The 24,132-nt window shown below is 44.6% G+C and overlaps 1 protein-coding gene across 1 annotated transcript in view; it reads right to left on the bottom strand.

Annotated features, from left to right (window-relative positions):
- Positions 1-18,606, bottom strand: part of ACBD3 (acyl-CoA binding domain containing 3) — a 38,898-nt gene extending 20,292 nt beyond the window's left edge. The window contains exon 1 of the mRNA XM_088449365.1: positions 18,316-18,606. Within this exon, the coding sequence (XP_088305491.1) occupies positions 18,316-18,535 (220 nt within the window). The 5' untranslated portion in view covers positions 18,536-18,606. The remainder of the gene's footprint in view (positions 1-18,315) is intronic.
- Between the last annotated feature and the right edge of the window lie 5,526 nt (positions 18,607-24,132).

The raw sequence follows: 24,132 nt of genomic DNA, 5'->3' as shown, positions 1-24,132 counted from the left end.
GGACCGTATAAAATCAGGAATCAGTACACTACAAATACCAGGACCGTATAAAATCAGGAATCAGTACACTACAAGTACCAGGACCGTATAAAATCAGGAATCAGTACACTACAAGTACCAGGACCGTATAAAATCAGGAATCAGTACACTACAAGTACCAGGACCGTATAAAATCAGGAATCAGTACACTACAAGTACCAGGACCGTATAAAATCAGGAATCAGTACACTACAAGTACCAGGACCGTATAAAATCAGGAATCAGTACACTACAAGTACCAGGACCGTATAAAATCAGGAATCAGTACACTACAAATACCAGGACCGTATAAAATCAGGAATCAGTACACTACAAGTACCAGGACCGTATAAAATCAGGAATCAGTACACTACAAGTACCAGGACCGTATAAAATCAGGAATCAGTACACTACAAGTACCAGGACCGTATAAAATCAGGAATCAGTACACTACAAGTACCAGGACCGTATAAAATCAGGAATCAGTAACACTAGAAATACCAGGACCGTATAAAATCAGGAATCAGTACACTACAAATACCAGAACCGTATAAAATCAGGAATCAGTACACTACAAGTACCAGGACCGTATAAAATCAGGAATCGGTACACTAGAAATACCAGGACCGTATAAAATCAGGAATCGGTACACTAGAAATACCAGGACCGTATAAAATCAGGAATCGGTACACTAGAAATACCAGGACCGTATAAAATCAGGAATCGGTACACTAGAAATACCAGGACCGTATAAAATCAGGAATCGGTGCACTAGAAATACCAGGACCGTATAAAATCAGGAATCGGTACACTACAAATACCAGGACCGTATAAAATCAGGAATCGGTATACTACAAATACCAGGACCGTATAAAATCAGGAATCAGTAACACTAGAAATACCAGGACCGTATAAAATCAGGAATCAGTACACTACAAATACCAGGACCGTATAAAATCAGGAATCAGTACACTACAAGTACCAGGACCGTATAAAATCAGGAATCAGTACACTACAAATACCAGGACCGTATAAAATCAGGAATCAGTACACTACAAGTACCAGGACCGTATAAAATCAGGAATCAGTACACTACAAGTACCAGGACCGTATAAAATCAGGAATCAGTACACTACAAATACCAGAACTGTATAAAATCAGGAATCAGTACACTACAAGTACCAGGACCGTATAAAATCAGGAATCAGTACACTACAAATACCAGGACCGTATAAAATCAGGAATCAGTACACTACAAGTACCAGGACCATGCAAAATTAGGGAATATGAAACTTATCAGTAATAAATGCTATTCTGGTAGGTTTAACAAATAAGGATAACAAAATGCAGACTATAGGAATGAAACACGGTTATATATAGTGACATTAATCTAATTTCTAGGGCGAAATCACATTATTTCCTATAAATGTAATTATGCCTGTAGTGGGATGGAAGTGGCCGGATCCCCTGACATCTCATCCTCGCTCAGTGCTCCAGAAGAGGCAGAAACCCGCAGGCTACTCACCGAGTAATCTGACGGCACCAGGACCCCGGCAAGATGAAGCCGCTGTATAAAGACACAAAGTGCTCACGGTTTTCTGCCTCCGTCGCAGATATTATGGCCTGAGGTCTACAAACGTAAACTAGTCCAGTTACAGAAAAATCAATGAACTATATTGACTTTTGTAACAGATGCTCGGAAGATAAATATATCTGGAGCTTATTCACCGGTACTCCGGATGCTGGCGTAAGGTCGATGAGCCGCCGAGCGCCCATCACGTGGAGTGACCACAACATGATAAATGCGCTCGTGTCTGCCCCCGCTAATCAGAAGGGAAGTATTCATCTGTACCTGTCGGCTGCACATAAAGGAGACATCACTGAGGCATGGGTCACACAGCACCTCGTGTCTCAGGTTTGTCACTAGTTCCTAGTGAATGGATAAAGACTGTCAGTCACTCTCTGGTATCTGGGGGACATGTCTAGTTATGTATAGACACTACAGTTCTTTCATGTGTATTACGCAGCTCAATGATCACAAGTACGGACTCTACTTGCTCTTTAAATTTTAGAAATGCAATTGAAAAGCTATTTAAAAACATTATTCACAGGACTACGGGAGCCGGATACTAAATGTTCATATAGTGCAACCAAAAGAATCTCTATTACAATAAGGTCAGTGTTGGCTAACCGTGACACTCCAGCTGTTGTGGAACTATATATCCCAGCATGCCCTGCCACAGTTTTAGCATGCCCTAATAGCAAAACTGTAGCAGTGCATGCTGGGTTATGTAGTTCCACCTCAGCTGGAGTGTCAAGGTTAGCCGACACTGCAATAGGTCAGGTTTAAACTTATGCCACCAGAAAGCAAATTATTTACAGAGAATAATATCGTATACTTGTAAATGCGCAGGCAATGAGATCAGTGTGAATGACATACTCACTGAAGGACGGGAGTTACAGCTGCTGGCTCCTTAGTGACCGTGTGGTCATGTCAGAATGACTGTAACGCTGGCAAACATTGTCCACACTATTCATTCACACCATGTCCCCCCAAGGTGCTCCTCACCCAACCAGCAACACATGATCTACTTGGTAGCGTGTGTCTAAAGGTAGGTATTACCATGTATCTAGGCGCTCCTCAACATAAATGCTGTGATGGAGTTGACCGTATAGATGACATAGGTCAGTGTAGACATAAAATAAAATGTATTCATGAATACAAGGTGATGCATGGAATATAAATGCATACAGTAAAAACGTGCTGTAGATTCAAAAGGGATGAGAATTCACAGGATCCATTGTTATATACTGGGTGAGGCAGAAAAACGGTACCTGCCATGGACATTAGACATGTGCAATAGGTGAATTATATATATTGTGGATGAATAAATACATGAAACATAAAACAAATGACAGATCTGGTGAGTTCTTATTGCAGCAGGAAATGTGACTTCTGTGTTTAAAATAAGCACTATCGTGCAATGTACAAATAAATGGTAATAATTGTACACTTGGTAGTAGGCAAAAAAGTACAGGATATCATACCCGGTGGGTGATGGGGAGCCAGCGGGTGTTGAATTGCAGGGTGCCCGGGTTGCCCTGCAAGGCTCCTTATGCTTTACCCAAACGGAAATCAGATCCTGTGGAAAAAGTCCAGAGTCCTTGGAAGTGATTACTGGTGTAGCTAGCCGACGCGTTTCGAGATACTGGGTCTCTTCTTCAAGGCTGTAGCATACCTGTATTGCTGGGGGTCTTTTAAAGCAGTCTCTGGGTATGAGGTGCACCTGCTAAAGCTTCCTCCTTGCCCCACTTCCGGTTTTGGGCGGAAGTGATGTCATCAGTACTTTAGATCTTCTTTTTAAGGAATCCTGGCATCTTTCTGGGCAGCCCAGGATAGCAATGTGTTGATTACCAGAGTAGGTGTCTTTATTGAAGGCTATTGATGGTGATTACCATATCAATGTGTGGTTATGTTCGCCAAACCGGAAGTGCTCCAGCGGCCATCTTGGTAGGGCAAAAGAAAAAAAATATATATATATTTTTTCCTCCCTTTTTCTCCTCCTTTCTCTTTTTCCTTTCTCCTCTCTTTCTTTTTTTCCCTTCTCTCCCTTCTCTTACTCTCCTCTTTCTCCCCTTTCCTTTTCTCTTTTTCCTTTTCTTTTTTTGTTGAAAACTTCTCCAGATGGTTTTGAGGCGCCAATATCACGGTGGTATGGCCGCCTCAAAGCCATCTTGAGAAGTTTTCAACAAAAAAAGAAAAGGAAAAAGGAGAAAAAGAAAGGAAAGGAAAAGAAAGGGAGAAAGGGGAGGGAGAGGAAGAGAAGGAGAAGAGGGAGAAGAGAAGGGAGAGAAGGGAAAAAAGAAAGAGAGGAGAAAGGAAAAAGAGAAAGGAGGAGAAAAAGGGAGGAAAAGAGGAAAAAAAAAAAAAAAGAATTTTTTTTTCTTTTGCCCTACCAAGATGGCCGCTGGAGCACTTCTGGTTTGGCGAACATAACCACACATTGATATGGTAATCACCATCAATAGCCTTCAATAAAGACACCTACTCTGGTAATCAACACATTGCTTTCCTGGGCTGCCCAGAAAGATGCCAGGATTCCTTAAAAAGAAGATCTAAAGTACTGATGACATCACTTCCGCCCAAAACCGGAAGTGGGGCAAGGAGGAAGCTTTAGCAAGTGCACCTCATATCCAGAGACTGCTATAAAAGACCCCCAGCAATACAGGTATGCTACAGCCTTGAAGAAGAGACCCAGTATCTCGAAACGCGTCGGCTAGCTACACCTGTAATCACTTCCAAGGACTCTGGACTTTTTCCACAGGATCTGATTTCCGTTTGGGTAAAGCATAAGGAGCCTTGCAGGGCAACCCGGGCACCCTGCAATTCAACACCCGCTGGCTCCCCATCACCCACCGGGTATGATATCCTGTACTTTTTTGCCTACTACCAAGTGTACAGTTATTACCATTTATTTGTACATTGCACGATAGTGCTTATTTTAAACACAGGAGTCACATTTCCTGCTGCAATAAGAACTCACAGATCTGTCATTTGTTTTATGTTTCATGCCTTTATTCATCCACAATATATATAATTCACCTATTGAATATGTCTAATGTCCATGGTAGATACCATTTTTCTGCCTCACCCAGTATTTAACAATGGATTCTGTGAATTCTCATCCCTTTTGAATCTACAGCACGTTTTTACTGTATGCATTTATATTCCATGCATCACCTTGTATTCATGAATACATTTTATTTTATGTCTACACTGACCTATGTCATCTATACGGTCAGCTCCCTCACAGCATTTATGTTGAGGAGCGCCTAGATACATGGTAATATCTACCTTTAGACACACAATTCAGACTTTGGTTTTCACTAGGGAAAACCCATTACCATTCACGGCCCGCTTACCCTCAACAGGAGCGCCCGGTTTCACCAACACACCACAAAGTCTCAGTACTTGGTAGCGTGGCCTGAACGGGGAGATTTATATATGCCGCACTAGGATCTATACATCTGAGGCTTCGCTAAGGAGCTGGATCTCTGGTTATAGGCCACACCGGGCGAAAATAGTCCAATAAACTGTGCCCTCCTCAAATTTACACAAATAAATTAAAATCAATAAGTTTGTTACTTTGCCCCGTTTGTTAGTGAATGTGTAACGATTCAGTTTATGGCGTACATGGTGACTAGACACAGTGCAGACAATCAATACTCACTAAGATGTGACCAATCCATTCAATAAGAGTCAGTGACATTACTAAGGCATTAAAAGCTGGGCCTGGCTCATGTGTGACCAGAAGGTCTGCCACCCATTCTTAAATTACATTTCCCTTTAGTTTTGGGGTTTATGTGATCTCTAAAAGAAAAGAAAAAAAATAAATACCCGACTACATAGGGTAGGACGTATTTACTATAAGCGCATGCAAGCTGCAGGTTTTTTTACAGTTCCGGGATTTTCATCCAACCAGAAATACCGTTAATCCTGATTAACAATTCAATAGGATCTATCGGCTGGCGCTCAGGGCTGAAGTACACGTGGCCGGGCAATGACATCTGCCCGCTCATGCAGAGGGAGAGCTTTGCCAGTTGGCAGACAAGTAATTATGCGGCACACATGTACAGCCACGGCCAAAAGTTCTGAGAATGACACATTGATTAGGCAAGAATGGGCGGCCATCAGTCAGTATGTGGCCCAGAAGTTGAGTGACAGCATGCCAGGGCGAATTGCAGAGGTCATGAAAAAGAAGGGTAAGCACTGCACATACAGACTCTTTGCATAAACTTAATGTAATTGTCAATAAAAGCCTTTGACACTTATGTAATGCTGTAATGTTACCTCAGTATACCATAGTAACATCTGACAGTTATGTAATGCTGTAATGTTACCTCAGTATACCATAGTAACATCTGATACTTATGTAATGCTATAATGTTGCCTCAGTATACCATAGTAACATCTGATACTTATGTAATGCTATAATGTTACATCAGTATACCATAGTAACATCTGACACTTATGTAATGCTGTAATGTTACCTCAGTATACCATAGTAACATCTGACAGTTATGTAATGCTGTAATGTTACCTCAGTATACCATAGTAACATCTGACAGTTATGTAATGCTGTAATGTTACCTCAGTATACCATAGTAACATCTGATACTTATGTAATGCTATAATGTTACCTCAGTATACCATAGTAACATCTGATACTTATGTAATGCTATAATGTTACATCAGTATACCATAGTAACATCTGACACTTATGTAATGCTATAATGTTACATCAGTATACCATAGTAACATCTGACACTTATGTAATGCTGTAATGTTACCTCAGTATACCATAGTAACATCTGACACTTATGTAATGCTGTAATGTTACCTCAGTATACCATAGTAACATTTGACACTTATGTAATGCTGTAATGTTACCTCAGTATACCATAGTAACGTCTGACACTTATGTAATGCTGTAATGTTACTTCAGTATACCATAGTAACATCTGACACTTATGTAATGCTACCTCAGTATACCATAGTAACATCTGACACTTATGTAATGCTGTAATGTTACCTCAGTATACCATAGTAACATTTGACACTTATGTAATGCTGTAATGTTACCTCAGTATACCATAGTAACGTCTGACACTTATGTAATGCTGTAATGTTACCTCAGTATACCATAGTAACATCTGACACTTATGTAATGCTGTAATGTTACCTCAGTATACCATAGTATCATCTGACACTTATGTAATGTTACTTCAGTATACCATAGTAACATCTGACACTTATGTAATGTTACTTCAGTATACCATAGTATCATCTGACACTTATGTAATGTTACCTCAGTATACCATAGTAACATCTGACACTTATGTAATGCTGTTATGTTACCTCAGTATACCATAGTAACATCTGACACTTATGTAATGCTGTAATGTTACCTCAGTATACCATAGTATCATCTGACACTTATGTAATGTTACTTCAGTATACCATAGTAACATCTGACACTTATGTAATGTTACTTCAGTATACCATAGTAACATCTGACACTTATGTAATGTTACCTCAGTATACCATAGTAACATCTGACACTTATGTAATGTTACTTCAGTATACCATAGTATCATCTGACACTTATGTAATGTTACCTCAGTATACCATAATAACATCTGACAAAAATGTCTAAAAACACTGAAGCAGCAAACTTTGTGAAAACCAATACTTGTGTCATTCTCAAAACTTTTGGCCATGGCTGTAGTGTTCCTTCTAGCACCCTGCACGTAATCAGTGAGGGCATATCTGAATTTTAAAGGGCAACATTTCAGACATGATGTTCCACTATAGCTAATGTAGCTTCAGTGGAACATTTTGCTCTTCAAAATTATAATATGCCCTCCTCACTGATTACATGCAGGGTGTTAGAATGAACACTAAATACGCCCAGACATCTTTTTTGCACCTGCTACAGGGCAGGCTGATGGCGAGTCGTCCTAAACTAGGCGCATATGCTGCCGATGGCGTACAACTCTGCATATGTGCAGAAACGCGCTACTAGACAAAGTCTAGTGTGTACCGGCCTTAACGGTGGTTACAAGTTGTGATTTCTCAGCTGCTATTGATCAATTAATCTCCACAAATTACCGCGATGCCGGATAATGATCTGACCAAAGATGACCGCTCAGCGCAGTAGCTGGACAGGCAGGTTGCATCTCATTTGCCTAAACAAAGTGATTATCCTGTAGCTGAGCTCTGGGGCTGGTCGGCAGGATGTGCCTGCGTGGTCACATGGGGTCTGCGTGTGCGGTAACGGTACAAACATTCAGGATGCCCTATTGCCACGGGTTGGGAACATTTGTAATTGTGTACAGTAATCATTCACTTCTAATCAGATCTCATAACAAGTCAGTGCACGGCAAAGGGCTGAGCATTGTCTGCAACAGATTATGGCGGCGATTGAGTTGTTTTATCGCGCCCGATCTACCGTCTAAAGTGATGGGGGGGGGGGCGATATTCAATTGTTTTTGGACGCCCATGCCTTTTTCGTGCCCCGATAGTCTGGGTTTAGCCATGTAAAACAACTAAATCTGTCTAAAGTCTTGGTTTGCGCGCCCAAAGAGCAGCTGGGGCGCCCACAACCAAGACTTTTCTCCGATTTCTGCTCGCCACCTCTTGAGGGCGCGAGCAGAAATCTGTGCGCCTGCAGCATTCACTCCTGATCGGAGCAACAATTGAATCGCCCCGTCTGGCGCCCATTAGTAAACAAACAATTAAATCGCCCCTTATGTGTCTGTAGCTTAAGTCTTGCTTTCTAGATACAGTGTGATTATTGGTTACAATGTGTCAGTCGTTCTTTTGTGCCCTGAACAGAAAATGTTTCCGCTTTACAATCACTGATCTCAAGACTGAAGAAAGTGGTGCGTCCTGTAACAATGCACGAGAAGTGGGAGGGGGTACATAGAGCTGAACTACGGAGGGTCTCTATATATGGGAGGCTCCCAAAACTCTATGATAGCCCCAGTAACACAACATTTAGCACATATATAACTGTTAGCATAGCTGTGACATAAGAGGAAAGGAGCGGTTGGCTTCGGTTGGGACAATCGCCCTCTTTATCGCTTAATCGGCGTCACATTTTATACTAGAAGCCTCTAAGCAGCAAATATAAGAGTTCATGTCACCCCTGTAACAGCCGGTAACAAAACATCTGACACATACACAATGCAGCACAAATCTCATCTGAGATATAGAGATATCACACGTAATCACTCCCCTAATACCGGACCCTAGGAGTAGGCCTGTGACCACCGCTAAAGACACAAAACCTTTATTGTGGAACGGACTGAAACAAAGACTTTCAATACAGATTTTCATGGGTTCGCACCGCGTGGCGGATTCCTGTAATGCGAGCAGTCATGTGCGCTCTCTTAAAAGCTCCAATATCCACTTTCATCCACGGAATATCTGGACGTGATGAATATGTAACAAACCAGCAACAACTGGGAGGCGACAATTATGTATCTCTGCATCACAGAATGCCTGTGTGCTATATACACTTGTGGCTGCCTTTGTGTCAGAGCATGCTGACATTTGTAGTTCTAACAAGGCAGGCGACCCATAGGCGGTCTTCCTCTGGATTAGACGCCAGATGCCGGCAGGCGAAATCTCCGCTCATTGTTTAATAACCAGGTTTCAACAGTAGGTTACACTCAGCAGTTTCCTAGCCCCAGTCCTGCTGTATCGTCTATCGACGGGTGATACATTTTCTGGGGATATTACACTAAAAAAAAAAGATCAAGAGCTACTATAGAAGTATTGCTGCAAAGACATGATAACTGCGTGCAGTGCAAGTGTAACCAATCTCTAAAGGACCCTTTATAATAATGTAGTTACTATTACGTTCTCAGACAAACAAGTTCTCCCCATCTGTAATGCGCTTTCTAAAATAAATAAAAAATAGATTATCGTGACTTTACATTGCACGATCACCGGCCCACACTGAGCAGAACTCATATAAAGTCTGTCCCATGCTCACTTTATACAGGCCTGCACACCGCTTGCTGCTGGGTTCCTTGCTGGGCGTGAATGCTGAACATTTCTAAAGCAATGAACCCAGTTGTCAACAACAAATAGTTTCACAAGAGTGTTTTGGCCTAAGTAGCAGCCTGTGAGATTCGCTCACCCAGCGCTTCCCCTGGGCATCTAGCCTGGTTTGCTACAGGGGTCCACGCAGACAGCCAATGTGACCCCCCCCCCCCCTGCTGTACACCGGGAGCCAGAGATGGGACACGTCTCTCCCTCAGCTGGGCTGTACGTCACGTAACACGACTCACCCTTTCCTCTGCAGGTACAATATATAACAGCAATTCCAATGTATGTCTGTATAAACCAGAGAGAGATATAAACAGTGTAAGCTGCACAATACGACTGACAGTAAGCTCACTAGAGGCATGCAGTCCAACAAGATGTCCTCTCCCCAGAGGCATGAGGTCACGGTAACGGGCTGCAAGCTGCCAGCATTATACGTTTCCCTATTAGATACCATGGAGACAGGAGGTTACACTGTGCAGCACTACAGAAAAACAGTGAGCAGTTCTCCCAATGCATACACAATATCCAGGCTAAATATATATATATATACCTCAATTGTATTTCTTAATGAAAAGAAAAAAAGCACTCTCCAGATTTTCAGCAACATTAATCGGCTTTTAATAATATACCAATGTAATCTGCCAGCCAACGTTTCGGACCTTTGTCAAGGCATTGGGTTTCTAGACATCATAGTAACTGCATAGGAGTACATATAAACAACATCAGCATGCAAAGTCTAACAAGCCCTTCAATCATACATGTGTATAAATGCCATAGTCTCTGTGTTTATAAATGGATCAATGAGAGCAGTGGGAATAATATATGGAAAATAATTATTTTCCATATATTTTTTTATATATTTTCTTACTTATCATATATATTATCATGTTTCATGCACTTTTTGGTGTGTTTTTTCTACAATGTCAGTCACGGTGTATTATGCAGGTATATACATAATACACAGTCACTGTATATTATGCAGGTATATGATGTATACATATCAGGATTCACCCAAGATTATCATATGTGTGTGGTTTACGAATAGACATATACTCTATGGTTATATCTGCCTGCACGGACAGCCCTCGTGCCATTACATGGCTGAACACTGCTCTCATGATCCATTTATAAACACAGAGACTATGGCATTTATACACATGTATGATTGAAGGGCCTGTTTGACTTTGCATGCTGATGTTGTTTATATGTACTCCCATGCAGTTACTATGTCTAGAAACCCAATGCCTTGACAAAGGTCCATGTTGGACCGAAACGTTGGCTGGCAGATTACATTGGTATATTATTAAAAGCTGATTAATGTTGCTGAAAATCTGGAGAGTGCTTTTTTTCTTTTTCATTAAGAAATACAATTGATGTTTATGGAAATTTCTCCTCAAGTTTCCTTAAAAGGCACCCCAGTACTATGAACCCATTTCTATCGAGAGTGCCGGACCTTTTAAATATAAATATATATAATTAGCCTCACGCACACATACATATACACACTCCAGAAATATACAATTTAGAATTCAACATGTGTAAACGATATACTCCCTCTGCACAACACGGTGCCCTAGTCTAGCTGTCAGCAGCCACATACGCAGAACTAGACAAGAGTAATGCAACGCCGGCCTGGCCTTCTCCACTACCAGGTTAATGAGATGTAGAAAGAACCAGATCTCTCCATTTATCACGTGGGGTCAGTAACGACGGAGTCGGCGGCAGGAATCATTAATCCTTACTCGGGATGCAGGGAAAATTACTAATGACCCAGCGAGGCGCACAGACCGTAAATAGCTGAGCGTGCCAAGTTGCTCTCCGGAGCTTGGAGTGAATTAGAGCCAAGTCCGTGCGTGCGGAGTAACTTTGTGCTGTACAGCTCTCTGGGCGCCTGGCAATTTGCAGGCACATACGGTACAGCAGCACGTTCAGGTCTTATCAATCGTGAGCAAGTGACTGGGTCCGTAGACAAGCACCGGAAGTCAGGTCTAACCTCTGTGCAAATTTATAGGTGGAACGGAACCTAGAAATACAGAGACTCTGTTATCAATGGGTTAAAGGCACATTATAATGAGGATAACGTCTTTGGGGGGAAGGGGGTTCTTTTTATTTTTCTGAGAAACCCAGAAAAAAAACCTCACTACAATTCTGCCACTAGTCACTGTTATCTGCAATATAACATAGTCAGCAACTAGTCGTCCTCAGGAGAGCGGCCGATGACCCGCGAGGACAGTCATTTCCCTTCTGTGATTGCGACGTCAGGGTGAGCATAGTGCATCTAGTCTGCGCCGCAGGTTAGCCCACCATTGATTGACTGTCTTACTAACTGGATTAGCCCACAGTATGAGGTCTCTGATCCCCTAATGTGAGCTGATGCAGACCCCTTGGGGGACCACGGGCCACATGTGAAGCCCCTGAATCGCCATAGGCAACACACAGCGATAGGCAATATACTGCCGGGTGTGGATTAAAAGATCCGCAGTATTTAACAGTCAATAGGTTGACGCCAAATGGTTGACAGGGTCAAAAGGTCTACAGACAAATAGCCGACACAGAAAAGGTAGCCACTTTTTTTTTTTTTAACCCTAATCCTCCTCCAAGTGCCTAACCCTTACCATCTCAATCCACAGCCTAACCCTAAAAATCATGAAAAACCATGTGTCTACCTTTTCTGTGTAGACCATTTGTGTATCGACATCTGGTGCCGACCTACTGACTGTCTATCTAGACACTGTAGAGCTTCCATTCCTGAACCTAGGCGGCCGGCCATAGGACAGACCCCGGCCATAGCCAGTATGCATATCTCTTGGAACACTCAGGTAAGTGAAGACAATCAGGAGGGATTTAAACAATAACAACACTCAACATTGAAAATTAAAATCTGTCTGGAATACCTGACATTATCCCAGAGCCGAGACCCTACACATTTCATTATAGCCTGGATGGAAGAGACCGTGTGTGTGATTAGGGAGATCTCCGTTCCTCTACCTCCGGGGGCCGGGCTCTACAGCTAGTATTATTTACACCAGGGCTGGAGAACCTTTTTTCTGCCGAGGGCCATATTGATATATAGAACATTATTTGTGGGTCCTGTGCAGACCACGCCCCCTCTGTGTGATGTCACACGGGGGCGGGGCCACAATCGCCAGTGATTACAGCAATGTTCGGAGCATCCTGAAAATGCTCCGGGGAGCTATAACGGGCAGCGGTGTGACTGTATGAAGCTTCCTAAGGACGCCCCAGGCGGCGCTGCTGCATAGATTCTGGCCGCAGGGTGTCATTTTAGACACCCTGCTATCCAGATGAGGCTAGCAGAAAAAAGCTCAGAGGGCCAGACCAAATGATTCCGGGGGCCTTATACAGCCCCCAGGCCTGAGGTTCCCCATCCCTGATTTACACCAATACTTATAAAGCTCTTTTCCAATCACCTTGGGATACAGCTTTTTATTAAACCTTAATTTGTTACATATATGATGCCCTCCTACCACCACCACCCTCCTCTTATATTCATTTATTGTACCCCCACCCTTCCCAAAACTCATTCCATTGTTACAGATCTTCCCCCTTTATATGTTTAGGGTTCCCTACACAAAGTAATTAACAAATAAGCATTAATATATTTTACAAGTTGCATATATTACAGTATTATATGTTGTCTGTGTCATCGGAAAATATAAAGAGTTAAAATCACTCCCCCCCCCCCCCAAAAAAAAATAAAAGCTAAGTAGTGGTGGTGTCCAGTGACAGAACCATGTGATCCCTGCCCTCGCGTCATGTGATCCCTGCCCTCGCGTCATGTGATCCCTGCCCTCGCGTCATGTGATCCTCCAGTGGAACTAGTCTGTAGTCACAATTCTAGCCCAGCAACACTTTCCCAGGCCAGCTCCTTTGATAGATCCGGCAGTGTTTGGAAAGCCTGCACTTATTTTAATTGAACGGAATAGATCAGGGGTATTCAAACATGCAGCCTTACAGCTGCTGTGGTATAACACATCCCAGCATGCCCTGCCCCAATTTTACTATTAGGGCATGCTAAAACTGAGACAGGGCATGCTGGGATGTGTAGTTCCACAGCAGCAGGAGGGCCGCATGTTGGAATACCCCTGCAATAGATGAACAATGTCCTTATTGCAGAGACTGATGGGCTGTTACTAAGCAATAGACTGTCCAGGACTGTAGACTTAGTGGAATTGATAACGGATATAGAAGAGCATCGGTCACAAAAATGACACATCTAGGGCCTGTTGCAGAGTTACACGGGAAAGCGGACGTATGCGCTCACAAATTGCACGCAATGAAAGAGACATATACGCAGCGTTGTATGGATCTTGCGCCGGGCCGCCCTGTCTGCCTCATTTGCTGCTACCATCGTCGGTACACACCAGCAAGTCTATACTCTACTAGATGCAAACCACCCTGCATTTCCCCTGACACGCCCGCAGTGACCTTTGCCTCTGTGAGAACGCCCTATCACAGACAAGTGCTGCAACTGACCGAAACACTTACAACTTTGCATCACTCGTACGCACGTGCGCTCATTTCCCGAGCAAACTAAGGCCCGTATTCAATTTGTAGCGAAAAGTCCAAGGTCGGACTTTTCGCCATCATCGCCGTTGCAGGGGATAAAGTATCGGGCGGAAAGGTAAGTATTGAAAAGTCCTGTCACTTTTGGGGAAATCAGCCTGTCACCCTCCAAAAGATGGTCTGACATGGGGGATCACTATGGGTACCCCTGATTTGGCGTATTGAAGGTAACTGGGGATTTTAAACAGCGATGGCAGGTGCATAAATGCGTCTTTGAAAAAGAGGTGAAGAATAGCATTTATCTTTTTTGGGGGGAAAAATAACTAGTCCCTTCAAATTTGGGGTACATGAAAATGGGTGCAAGCATATTTTTAAGTCCCTAAAGTGATTTAAAAAAATTCTTCAAAAAAATCCACCTGCCGCAACCACCCGCATTCTAGAAAACACCTTCCGCATACTTGGGGATCCCTCCTGAGTCAATTTCGCCAGATTTTAAGTTTGTCCCCCAACTTTTCTTTTCTGCCCCCAAAACGATACCACTTTTTTAGGGGTGACCTATGCTTATTTTTTTAAATGTTTTGACACAGATAACTTTAAGGGGACATTCCAAAGGCTGCAGGCTATTTTTTTTTTTTTTTAATTCTGCACCCCAAAACCCCAATTCTGCACTTTTTTTTCGCCACCTAAGCAGTGGTGAAAAAGACTTTTCGCACCTGCGAAAAAAGTCTTTGAAATTGAATATGGGGAGAAGTGAAAATGGCGAAAATGACGTCATCGGTGATAATTTGATAACGGCCTTTTCGCTACAATTTGAATATGGCCCTGTGTGTGGAAACAAGTGAGGTACGCTCCGCCAATAAGCGTACGCTCAGCTCTGCCCCAGCTGCTTAGTCAGCAAACTTCAGCTACTCAGCAGCCTCTGTGATCTATTCATTGCACTGGACGAGGTGGTCTGAGGGGGCCATGAACAGACCAGACCCAGGAGAGATACAGACAAGAGAGACCAGGAGTACATAGGACCTAGTGAGCTGCATAAATCACATTGGTATCAGGTAGTGCGTCTTCTGGTGACTCTGAAGATTATTTACCAACATTACTCTAAGGTTCTGCTACTTAGACCTTTGCTTTCACTATAACTTGCTGTTAAATAAAAGACGACAGCTTATTAGTTTTTAGCACATATGCTAGTAAATAGCCCTTAGAGCTTCTGCTCTACCACCTTGCATTACACAGGACATGATGATGTCTCACTTTAGAACAAGAGAGCCACTACGACTTCATTATATGCTAATTACATGGCACTCAATGGACAGAAGTTATTGTAGCCACAAGCATTCACTGTTTGTTCAGCAAGCAGGAGGTCCTTGTGTTATCACAGCTGATAAGGAGTGGGTGCAACTTGTGCAATTTATACAACGCTTCCATCCAGCGATTTTATCACAACTGACAGTTACCACATAAGATACCGGCGCCGTTACAATGAAGATGGAGTAAACGATCGGAGAAAAGTTCCCCAAAACACAGGACACTTCTACATCTACTGGGCAACCAGACATTACTGAGATATATATATACACTATATCATCCTGGTAACAACAGTACTGCCCAAATGTAGGATCCTGTGTACTGCTAAAACATTTATGCTGCAAATACTCATGGGAGACGCAAGATGCACGTCTGCAGCGACTGATACACAAAGCGGCAATTGTACATTACTCTACAGCAGTGACGGGCAATCTGATCTACGGAAGTGGGCAAACGGGCAGCCCCTTAACCTTCAAAAGGGCTGCACTTTACCCTTAGTCTTTATAAAGTTAAATCGGAGACATCTATGTGTCATAACATATCAGCAGGTATATTACACAGGCATTGCAGTGATAACGGACACGTCTGACAAAGCAGGAAGGAGCTGGGGGCCGCAGGGAGGCGTAGGTCCACATGGCGACCATCACTGAACTACAGAGTGCAAATTTAGAGCTTTTATTCCGTTTACACAAGAAACAATGCACATTACACATGCAAACACCACCTTATAAGACTGGGGACAGCAATAAACCATGACGTATTTAAGTTGCAGGTGTCCCCTTGTGACCAAGGACTGACCGTAACAGGCACTTATGCTGTAGCCAGGGCAATGATGCACAAACCTCATTAACCGGCCATAAGTGCACCATGACAACACACACATAGGGACACAACACACCTTGTGACACAAGAACGCCGTTCCACCCTTAACACTACGGCATCAGAGGTGAACATCAGAGGTATAACGTGTATGTACGTGTATGATTTGGGTACAAATCCCGACGAGAGGAGCCCGACAGATCAAAATCTCAACTCCAGCTCGTAAGTATCTTTATCCCTCACCTCTCCCCCCCCCTTAGCCCTCCCTTGGGGGTGCGTAACCCTAAGACTCAGGGGGTGGTGCCTAACCCCCCTCGCCGCACCCTAAACCTAACCATCCCGGGGGGTGCCTAGCCCCACTTCCCCTAGCCTAAACCCAACCTTCCCGGGGCGGGGGGGGTGGATAACCCTAAGTACCCCCATGGAATGCCTAAACCTAACCCTCCCCCCTGCAGCTAAAACGTCGCGACGCCCGGCTAACCTACGTTTGGTATGCCAGGCGTCACGATTTCGACTTGGGGCTAATGATAGGCGTCGGAATTTAGACCCATGCCTGGCTTTCAGTGTCGGGATTCTGGCAGTCGACATTTCAACCGCCGGCATCCTGACTACATCCCGTATATTACTCAGATCGAGAGAAGCTCTGACAGGACACAAACACTGCGGAGCTTTTACTGCCCCATTTCCTGCTCACTCTCCGATGCGTTGAAGAATGTGTGAGGAACGAGGAAGCGAGAACTATGAATATGACAGACGGCTACTGTCATAAATACTAACAGCACAAACACACAAGACGATAGGCAGAAACAATGACAGGTGGATCTTTGGTCCACTCCATCTACTCTACATTTTCATTCCTCTGTGGCCATGACATCTAGTCTGGAACCTAAATCTCTTCCATGTGATAACACGTCCACTATATTATTAACAGGTATTTATTATACACACCAAGCGGGAACAAAGGAAGCTCCAGATTTCAAAATAATATTCCCTATATAAGACAACCAATAATATAGCATTGATCTATAATTGCTGTAGTATGGCGGTAAAATAAAAAGTATACACTTCTGGGAATCTACACATACTGTAACTCTGTTTTACAAGTAGAAGGGACAGAGCTGTGTATGACAACGGTGGGTGGGTGTCCCCCTGAGCTGGAGAAGCCTCCCTGAGCCACCGGCCACCGGGGAGGCCTCCCAGGAGTCACCGGCCACCGGGGAGGCCTCCCTGAGCCACCGGCCACCGGGGGAGGCCTCCCAGGAGTCACCGGCCACCGGGGAGGCCTCCCTGAGCCACCGGCCACCGGGGAGGCCTCCCAGGAGTCACCGGCCACCGGGGAGGCCTCCCAGGAGTCACCGGCCACCGGGGAGGCCACCCCGGAGTCACCGGCCCCCGGGGAGGCCTCCCAGGAGCCACCGGCCACCGGGGAGGCCTCCCAGGAGCCACCGGCCACCGGGGAGGCCTCCCAGGAGCCACCGGCCACCGGGGAGGCCTCCCAGGAGCCACCGGCCACCGGGGAGGCCTCCCAGGAGCCACCGGCCACCGGGGAGGCCTCCCAGGAGTCACCGGCCACCGGGGAGGCCTCCCAGGAGTCACCGGCCACCGGGGAGGCCTCCCAGGAGTCACCGGCCACCGGGGAGGCCTCCCAGGAGTCACCGGGGAGGCCTCCCAGGAGTCACCGGGGAGGCCTCCCAGGAGTCACCGGGGAGGCCTCCCAGGAGTCACCGGGGAGGCCTCCCAGGAGTCACCGGCCACCGGGGAGGCCTCCAAGGAGTCACCGGCCACCGGGGAGGCCTCCAAGGAGTCACCGGCCACCGGGGAGGCCTCCCCGGAGTCACCGGCCAGTGGGGAAGCCTCCCTGAGCCACAGGCCACTGGAGAAGCCTTCCTGAGCCAATGGGGAAGCCTCCCTGAGCCACAGGTCAGCAGGGAAGCCTTCCTGCACCAAGGGTGACCGGGGAAAGCCTCCCTGGGCAATCAGTCAGCAGTGAAGCCCCCCTGGGCCACCACAGACACACAGGAGTCAGATACCTTTAAAGAACTTGAGCGCCAGCCCATAGAGCTCCTCCAGGCTGAAGCCCCAGCGCTGCTCCATGCTCAGGGCGTCCGCCTCGTCCTGTGCCGGCGGCTCCGGGCTCTGATCGCCTCCCACGGGCCGGGCCTCCCCCGCTGCGGGCTCCTCGGGGTCCGGGGTCAGCGTCATCCCGTCTATAGAGACCTCCAGGCGCTCTGCGCTGCTCACCGCCGCCATCCTCCCCCCTCACAGCGCCGGCCACGTCCCGACTTCCGGCTCTTACACGGGGGCGCGCACGCCAGCGAAGCCAACGAGACCACCCCAGTGCGCATGTGCCGGGGGAACGGGGGCCGCGAGCGCGCCGCCAGCGAGACGCCCACTGTGCGCATGCGCGGGCCCAGGTGCGCGTCCTGCTCTGAGGGGGAAGGGGGGGGGGTTACTGTCACACGGCGCCGGGAGCGCTCTGCGCGCCCCCGACCACTCACTTCGTCTCAGTGATGTTTGTTATTATTATTTATTATTAATTACTACTATTATTATTTTTATTATTATTGTTGTTTATTATATTATGATTATTATTATTTATTCATTATTATTATTACTACTATTACTATTATTATTATTTATTATATTATGATTATTATTTATTCATTATTATTACTACTATTACTATTATTATTATTATTATTATTATTATTATTATTTGTTATTATTTTTTTATTATTATTAATTATTATTATTACTACTATTATTTATTTTTTTAATTATTATTATTATTATTATTATTATTATTATTATTATTATTATGTACTCATAATCAGCCATATTATGAACGGCCAGATACTCTCTGTAAAAGCGCTGCTGAATATGTGTGTGCTATATAAATAACTGGTAATAGATAAATATTGTCAGTGACAAGGACAGTATTAGTCACAGAGTCTCTGCCTTTAAACAGGACTTATATTCGCCATAGTAATTGTAGGAAGCCTATAGAGAGCACACTAATCACCATTAGACACACTTTTTATTCACGAACAATAAAGTGATTACATCAGAACTCACCTATTATCCAGATAATGCACTTGTTAGTTATACGGGCACCCCGAGACTCCAATCGCCCATCATTATGGTTATCGCCACTATATCACCATCTTTGTGCCCCCTGCTCTGTCACTGAACCTCTCTCCCTGCCACCCACACCGATCCCCCAGACACAGTCTGCCTCCTCCCCCCCTTCCCCCCTCCCTTCTCGTCTCTCCCCCCTTTTCTTCCGTCCACCCATAATCCTCTTGTGTCTCTGGTGCACCATCCTGGTGGGGGCCAACGACAGGGATATGAGGGTGTAAGGGGTACATTTGACTGAGCATAGAACAAATCCCTCCAGGTATGTCTGGTCAGTGTCCTGAAGTGGCATCCGCATAATTGACCAATATTATTTATAGTTCGGCAGGTAGAGGCGCGTTATTCATTTCAGCACTGGCATCTGTCACACTACCTTGCAAACCACATAAAAATACATCAACGTTCATCAGATCTTATAATCTACGGATTGCTACTGCGTCCTAAAAATGACTATTGTAGTGCAGGCATTTATATATCCACCAATATGCCCAGCTGTGGCGTCCTCTGCCACACTGTCAGTGGCGTAGCTAGAGATCTATTGAGCCACAATTGAAAATCTAATATTTGGCCCCTGATATACGGAAACGGTGGTACCGATTTCTGTGTAATATTTTTGTAAGATGGCAAATGCGTAGAGGATAGAAAAGGCTCTGGCACAGTTTTAACTATCGCAACAAAAAATTACTGATATTCTCAGGGTGCCACTAAATATTAGGGACACCTGGGACATAGCAGGACTGGAGAGGGATCTTAGATCCTCCTCCAGCAGCTGAACTGTGCGCATGCTTGGCCTGACAGGTGTACACGCGCAGTAGCTTCCTGCTTCCTGTGGTGTTTTATCGGTGCTACAGTCTCTCTTTCAGATTCAATGTCCCTGCAATCAAACTTAAGGTGCCTACACACTTGGCGATGTGCTCAGGATCCGACATTGAGCCATCTTCAATTTGAGCGGACCCATGATACCTTTTCGCCTCCTGGACTTTTAGCCTACATCGCATGTTTTCCAGGTGGAAAAGTATCGTGCGTACCCGGGTATCCCCGTATTCAATTTGAAAGGATGCGAAAACAGGACCCGGCGAAACTGAAACAAGCGGAAAGTCCTGTCAGATTTGGGGAAATCATCCTGACACCCTCCAAAAGATGCTCTGACATGGAGGTTCCCTATGGTACCCCCCGATTTGGCTTTCTGAAGGTATTTGGTGTTTTTAAATTGGCTCAATAGCTGCTAAATAGCGTTTTTGTATAAATAATGCAGAATAGTATTCAGGAGGGATTTTTTGCACAAAATAACTTATCCCAGCAAATTTGGGGGACTTGAAAATGGGGGTCAGCATATTTTAAAGTTGCTAAAGTTAAGTTTAAAAAAACGTGAAAAATCCACCTGCCGCAATCACCTGCAATGAAATAATCACCTGGGGCATACTTGTGGACCCCCCTGTAGTTCGCTAGTTTTTAACCTTGTCCCCCCCAATTTTTTTTTTTGCCCCCAAATTGAAAGTGATTTTTTAGGGTGTTCTTAAGTGTTTTTTTTTTTTTAAATTTTGACGAAGTTTACCTTTGGGGGACTGTCTGATGGCTGCACGGGGGTTCCCGCAACGTTGCACCCCAAAACCCCAATTCTGCACTTTTTTCCGCCTGCTATTCATAGGCAAAACTTTTTCGCCTATTACATTGCATTGACTTTCCGCCTAGGCGAAAAGTCTTTCAAATTGAATACGGCGATACTTTTCCGCCTGGCGAAATAATGTCATCAGCGAAACTTTTTCGCCGATTACGGCTTTTCGCTCCAAATTGAATACGGGCCATTGTGTCCGATTTCCCCTTGAACTCTCCCCAGCACCTCCCCGGCAGTCGTGGGCACGATTTTGTGTTAAAAACTGTCCAATGTGACAAACGATCTATCGCGCCACCTAACTATTCAAGGTGCATCGTGTCTGAGATTGTCAGATCTGCCCTACAGCACGGCAGATCTGAAGATGCGATATACAACATGCGCGGACGCACATCGGCATCATGATCGTGAGTGGGCACTCACGATTTGGGCATATTTTACACAATTTGTCGTCACGATGCTTTGGAATCGGACAAATTGTGTAAAATATCGCTGAGTGTGTAGGCACCTTTAGTCGGACATAACTACAAGCAATGAAGTACTGTATATAAGTTACTTGGTTGCATAACTGCAAAGATAGTTAATCAAAAACGTTTAACATATTTCATTAATTGGAGAAGCAAGGTGATTTAAAAATGCTTATTTATTAATTAATTGTCTTTTGATTCCAGACCATACGTGCCTAATTTTGAAAAATCATTTCAGGGATATTGTGAAAGCAGCACCTATGAGCGCGGCGGGTAAAGTGGGCGTGTACTGCTACATCTGAGGGGCGTGTCATAATACTGACTTACATCCAAATGTAAATGAGCCCCAAAGCAGATAGTAAGAACTTCTTGTTGATGAAAACACACTGATACTTTTTAGAAAATGCATGTAGCCATAGGGATCATTGTGCCTTACACCCAATGCAGGGAAATTATACCAATGATCCCATTTGAATGTATATATCTCTGTTTTATATATATATATATATATATATATATATATATATATATATATATACTGTCAGGTGCATAAATATTAGGACATTGACAGAATTTTCATATTTTGGCCTCTATTCACCACCACAATGGCTTTGAAATGAAACAAACAAGATGTGCTTTACCTGCAGACTTTCAGATTTCATTTGAGGGTAATTACATCCAAATCAGGTGAACGGTGTAGGAATTACAACGGTTTCTATATGTGCCTCAAAGCCATTGTGGTGGTGAATAGAGGCCAAAATATGAAAATTCTGTCAATGTCCCAATATATATGCACCTGACTGTATAATTATATATATATATATATATATATATATATATATATATATATATATATATATATATGTAAAACAGCTTCATAATGGCGGTAAGGTGCAATCAGGTAGATTACTAGACTCTTCAGGGAAATTGCTACTATTTCAGGGAATCTTCCTGACAATCAGGGGGAGAGTTCGCAAGTGTGTTCCAGACCTGGGTGACAATGAACTATCTCTCTGCTCTCTCTATTTCCCAGTTAAAATGATTCAGCTCCAGAATGACGCCAAGATGTATTTGGCTGCTGTTACTCATATGCACCAGCAGAGGGAGGCAAAAACACATATTCCATACATTCTGCATACCAGAGAACCAGACCTTACACGTGAAAATTCAGAGCATTTGATAATCTTTGTGGAGCACAGTGAGAAAAATAAATCATTTTATATTTTTAAACAAGGAGAAATTAGACTACAAAGCATTTTAAATATTCTCTGAACAGTCCATATATAGGAACACAATCTCTAACAATTTATCAGGCCAATATTTCCATTGGACGTACAAATAACATTTGCAATGATGTTCAGGCCGCGAGACCACGCCCCTACCCATGAGACCACACCTGTACCCGCAATACCACGCCTCATTTTTTGCCACGTGCACTACAGCCCTTCCCGCACCGGGTGTCACCGCAAGGTAGGGATGGCTATCGGTATGGTTGCCATCGATGGTTACCATTGATGGTAAAGATAGAAAGTGACCATCGATGGTTTATGACAATCGATGGTTTCACCAACCGATGGTCATCCCTGTTCTATAACCGACTGGCCCAGGGGGCGTGTCTTCACAGGTGTCAGGAGGTGGAGCTAGGTGTCCCTGCACCTTGTAAATAAAAGAAAAACCTATTCTGTTATGTTCTTCCATCGATGTAGAGAAACCATCTGGTTCTCCCCCATCGATGGGAAAAACATTTGACATCGGCCATAAACCATCAATGATTATGAATCATGGATGATCGATGGCGGGGGAGGGACACCACTGCATAAAAGTGCTAGAGAAGAGGACTGTGAGAACAGTAGGGAGGAGGGACCCTACTCCTAGGAGCTTACAATCTAGGGGAGAGGGGAGACAGACTGATGAATGAGGCATGAGTGTGTAGATGGGGACCTGAGGGCAGGAAGTAGGCAAGGGAGAGATGGCTGAGGCAGGAGGGAGAGTGACCTGGTGGCACGGTTATGTGGTGGAAAGGTATGCTTTGATGAACAAGTGGGTTTTCAGTGCACGTTTAAAGCTCTGCAAGGTCAGGGAGAGCCTGATCGAGCAAAAGAGCTCATTCCAGTGAAGGGGAGCCGCACGGGCACAATCTTGGATTTGAGCGTGAGATGAAGTAACCAGGGTAGAGGAGCGGCAACAGTCATTGGCAGACCGGAGAGGGCGGGAGGGAGCATGTAAGGAGATGAGATTGGAGTTGTAGAGAGCAGTGGAGGTAGAGAGGGAGTATGTAAGGAGATGAGGTTGGAGATGGAGGGAGCAGTGGAGGTAGAGAGGGAGTATGTAAGGAGATGAAGTTGGAGATGTAGAGAACAGTGGAGGTAGAGAGGGAGCATGTAAGGAGATGAGGTTGGAGTTGTAGAGAGCAGTGGAGGTAGAGAGGGAGTATGTAAGGAGATGAGGTTGGAGATGGAGGGAGCAGTGTAGGTAGAGAGGGAGTATTTAAGGAGATGACGTTGGAGATGTAGGGAGCAGTGGAGGTAGAGAGGGAGTATGTAAGGAGATGAGGTTGGAGATGGACGGAGCAGTGGAGGTAGAGAGGGAGCATGTAAGGAGATGAGGTTGGAGATGGAGGGAGCAGTGGAGGT

The sequence above is a fragment of the Taudactylus pleione genome, unplaced genomic scaffold, assembly GCF_031769625.1.
Source record: "Taudactylus pleione unplaced genomic scaffold, aTauple2 ptg000483l, whole genome shotgun sequence".
In the NCBI taxonomy this organism is placed as follows: Eukaryota; Metazoa; Chordata; class Amphibia; order Anura; family Myobatrachidae; genus Taudactylus; species Taudactylus pleione.
Note: the sequence above shows the minus strand (reverse complement) of the source record. Positions and strands in the feature narration are given on the sequence as shown.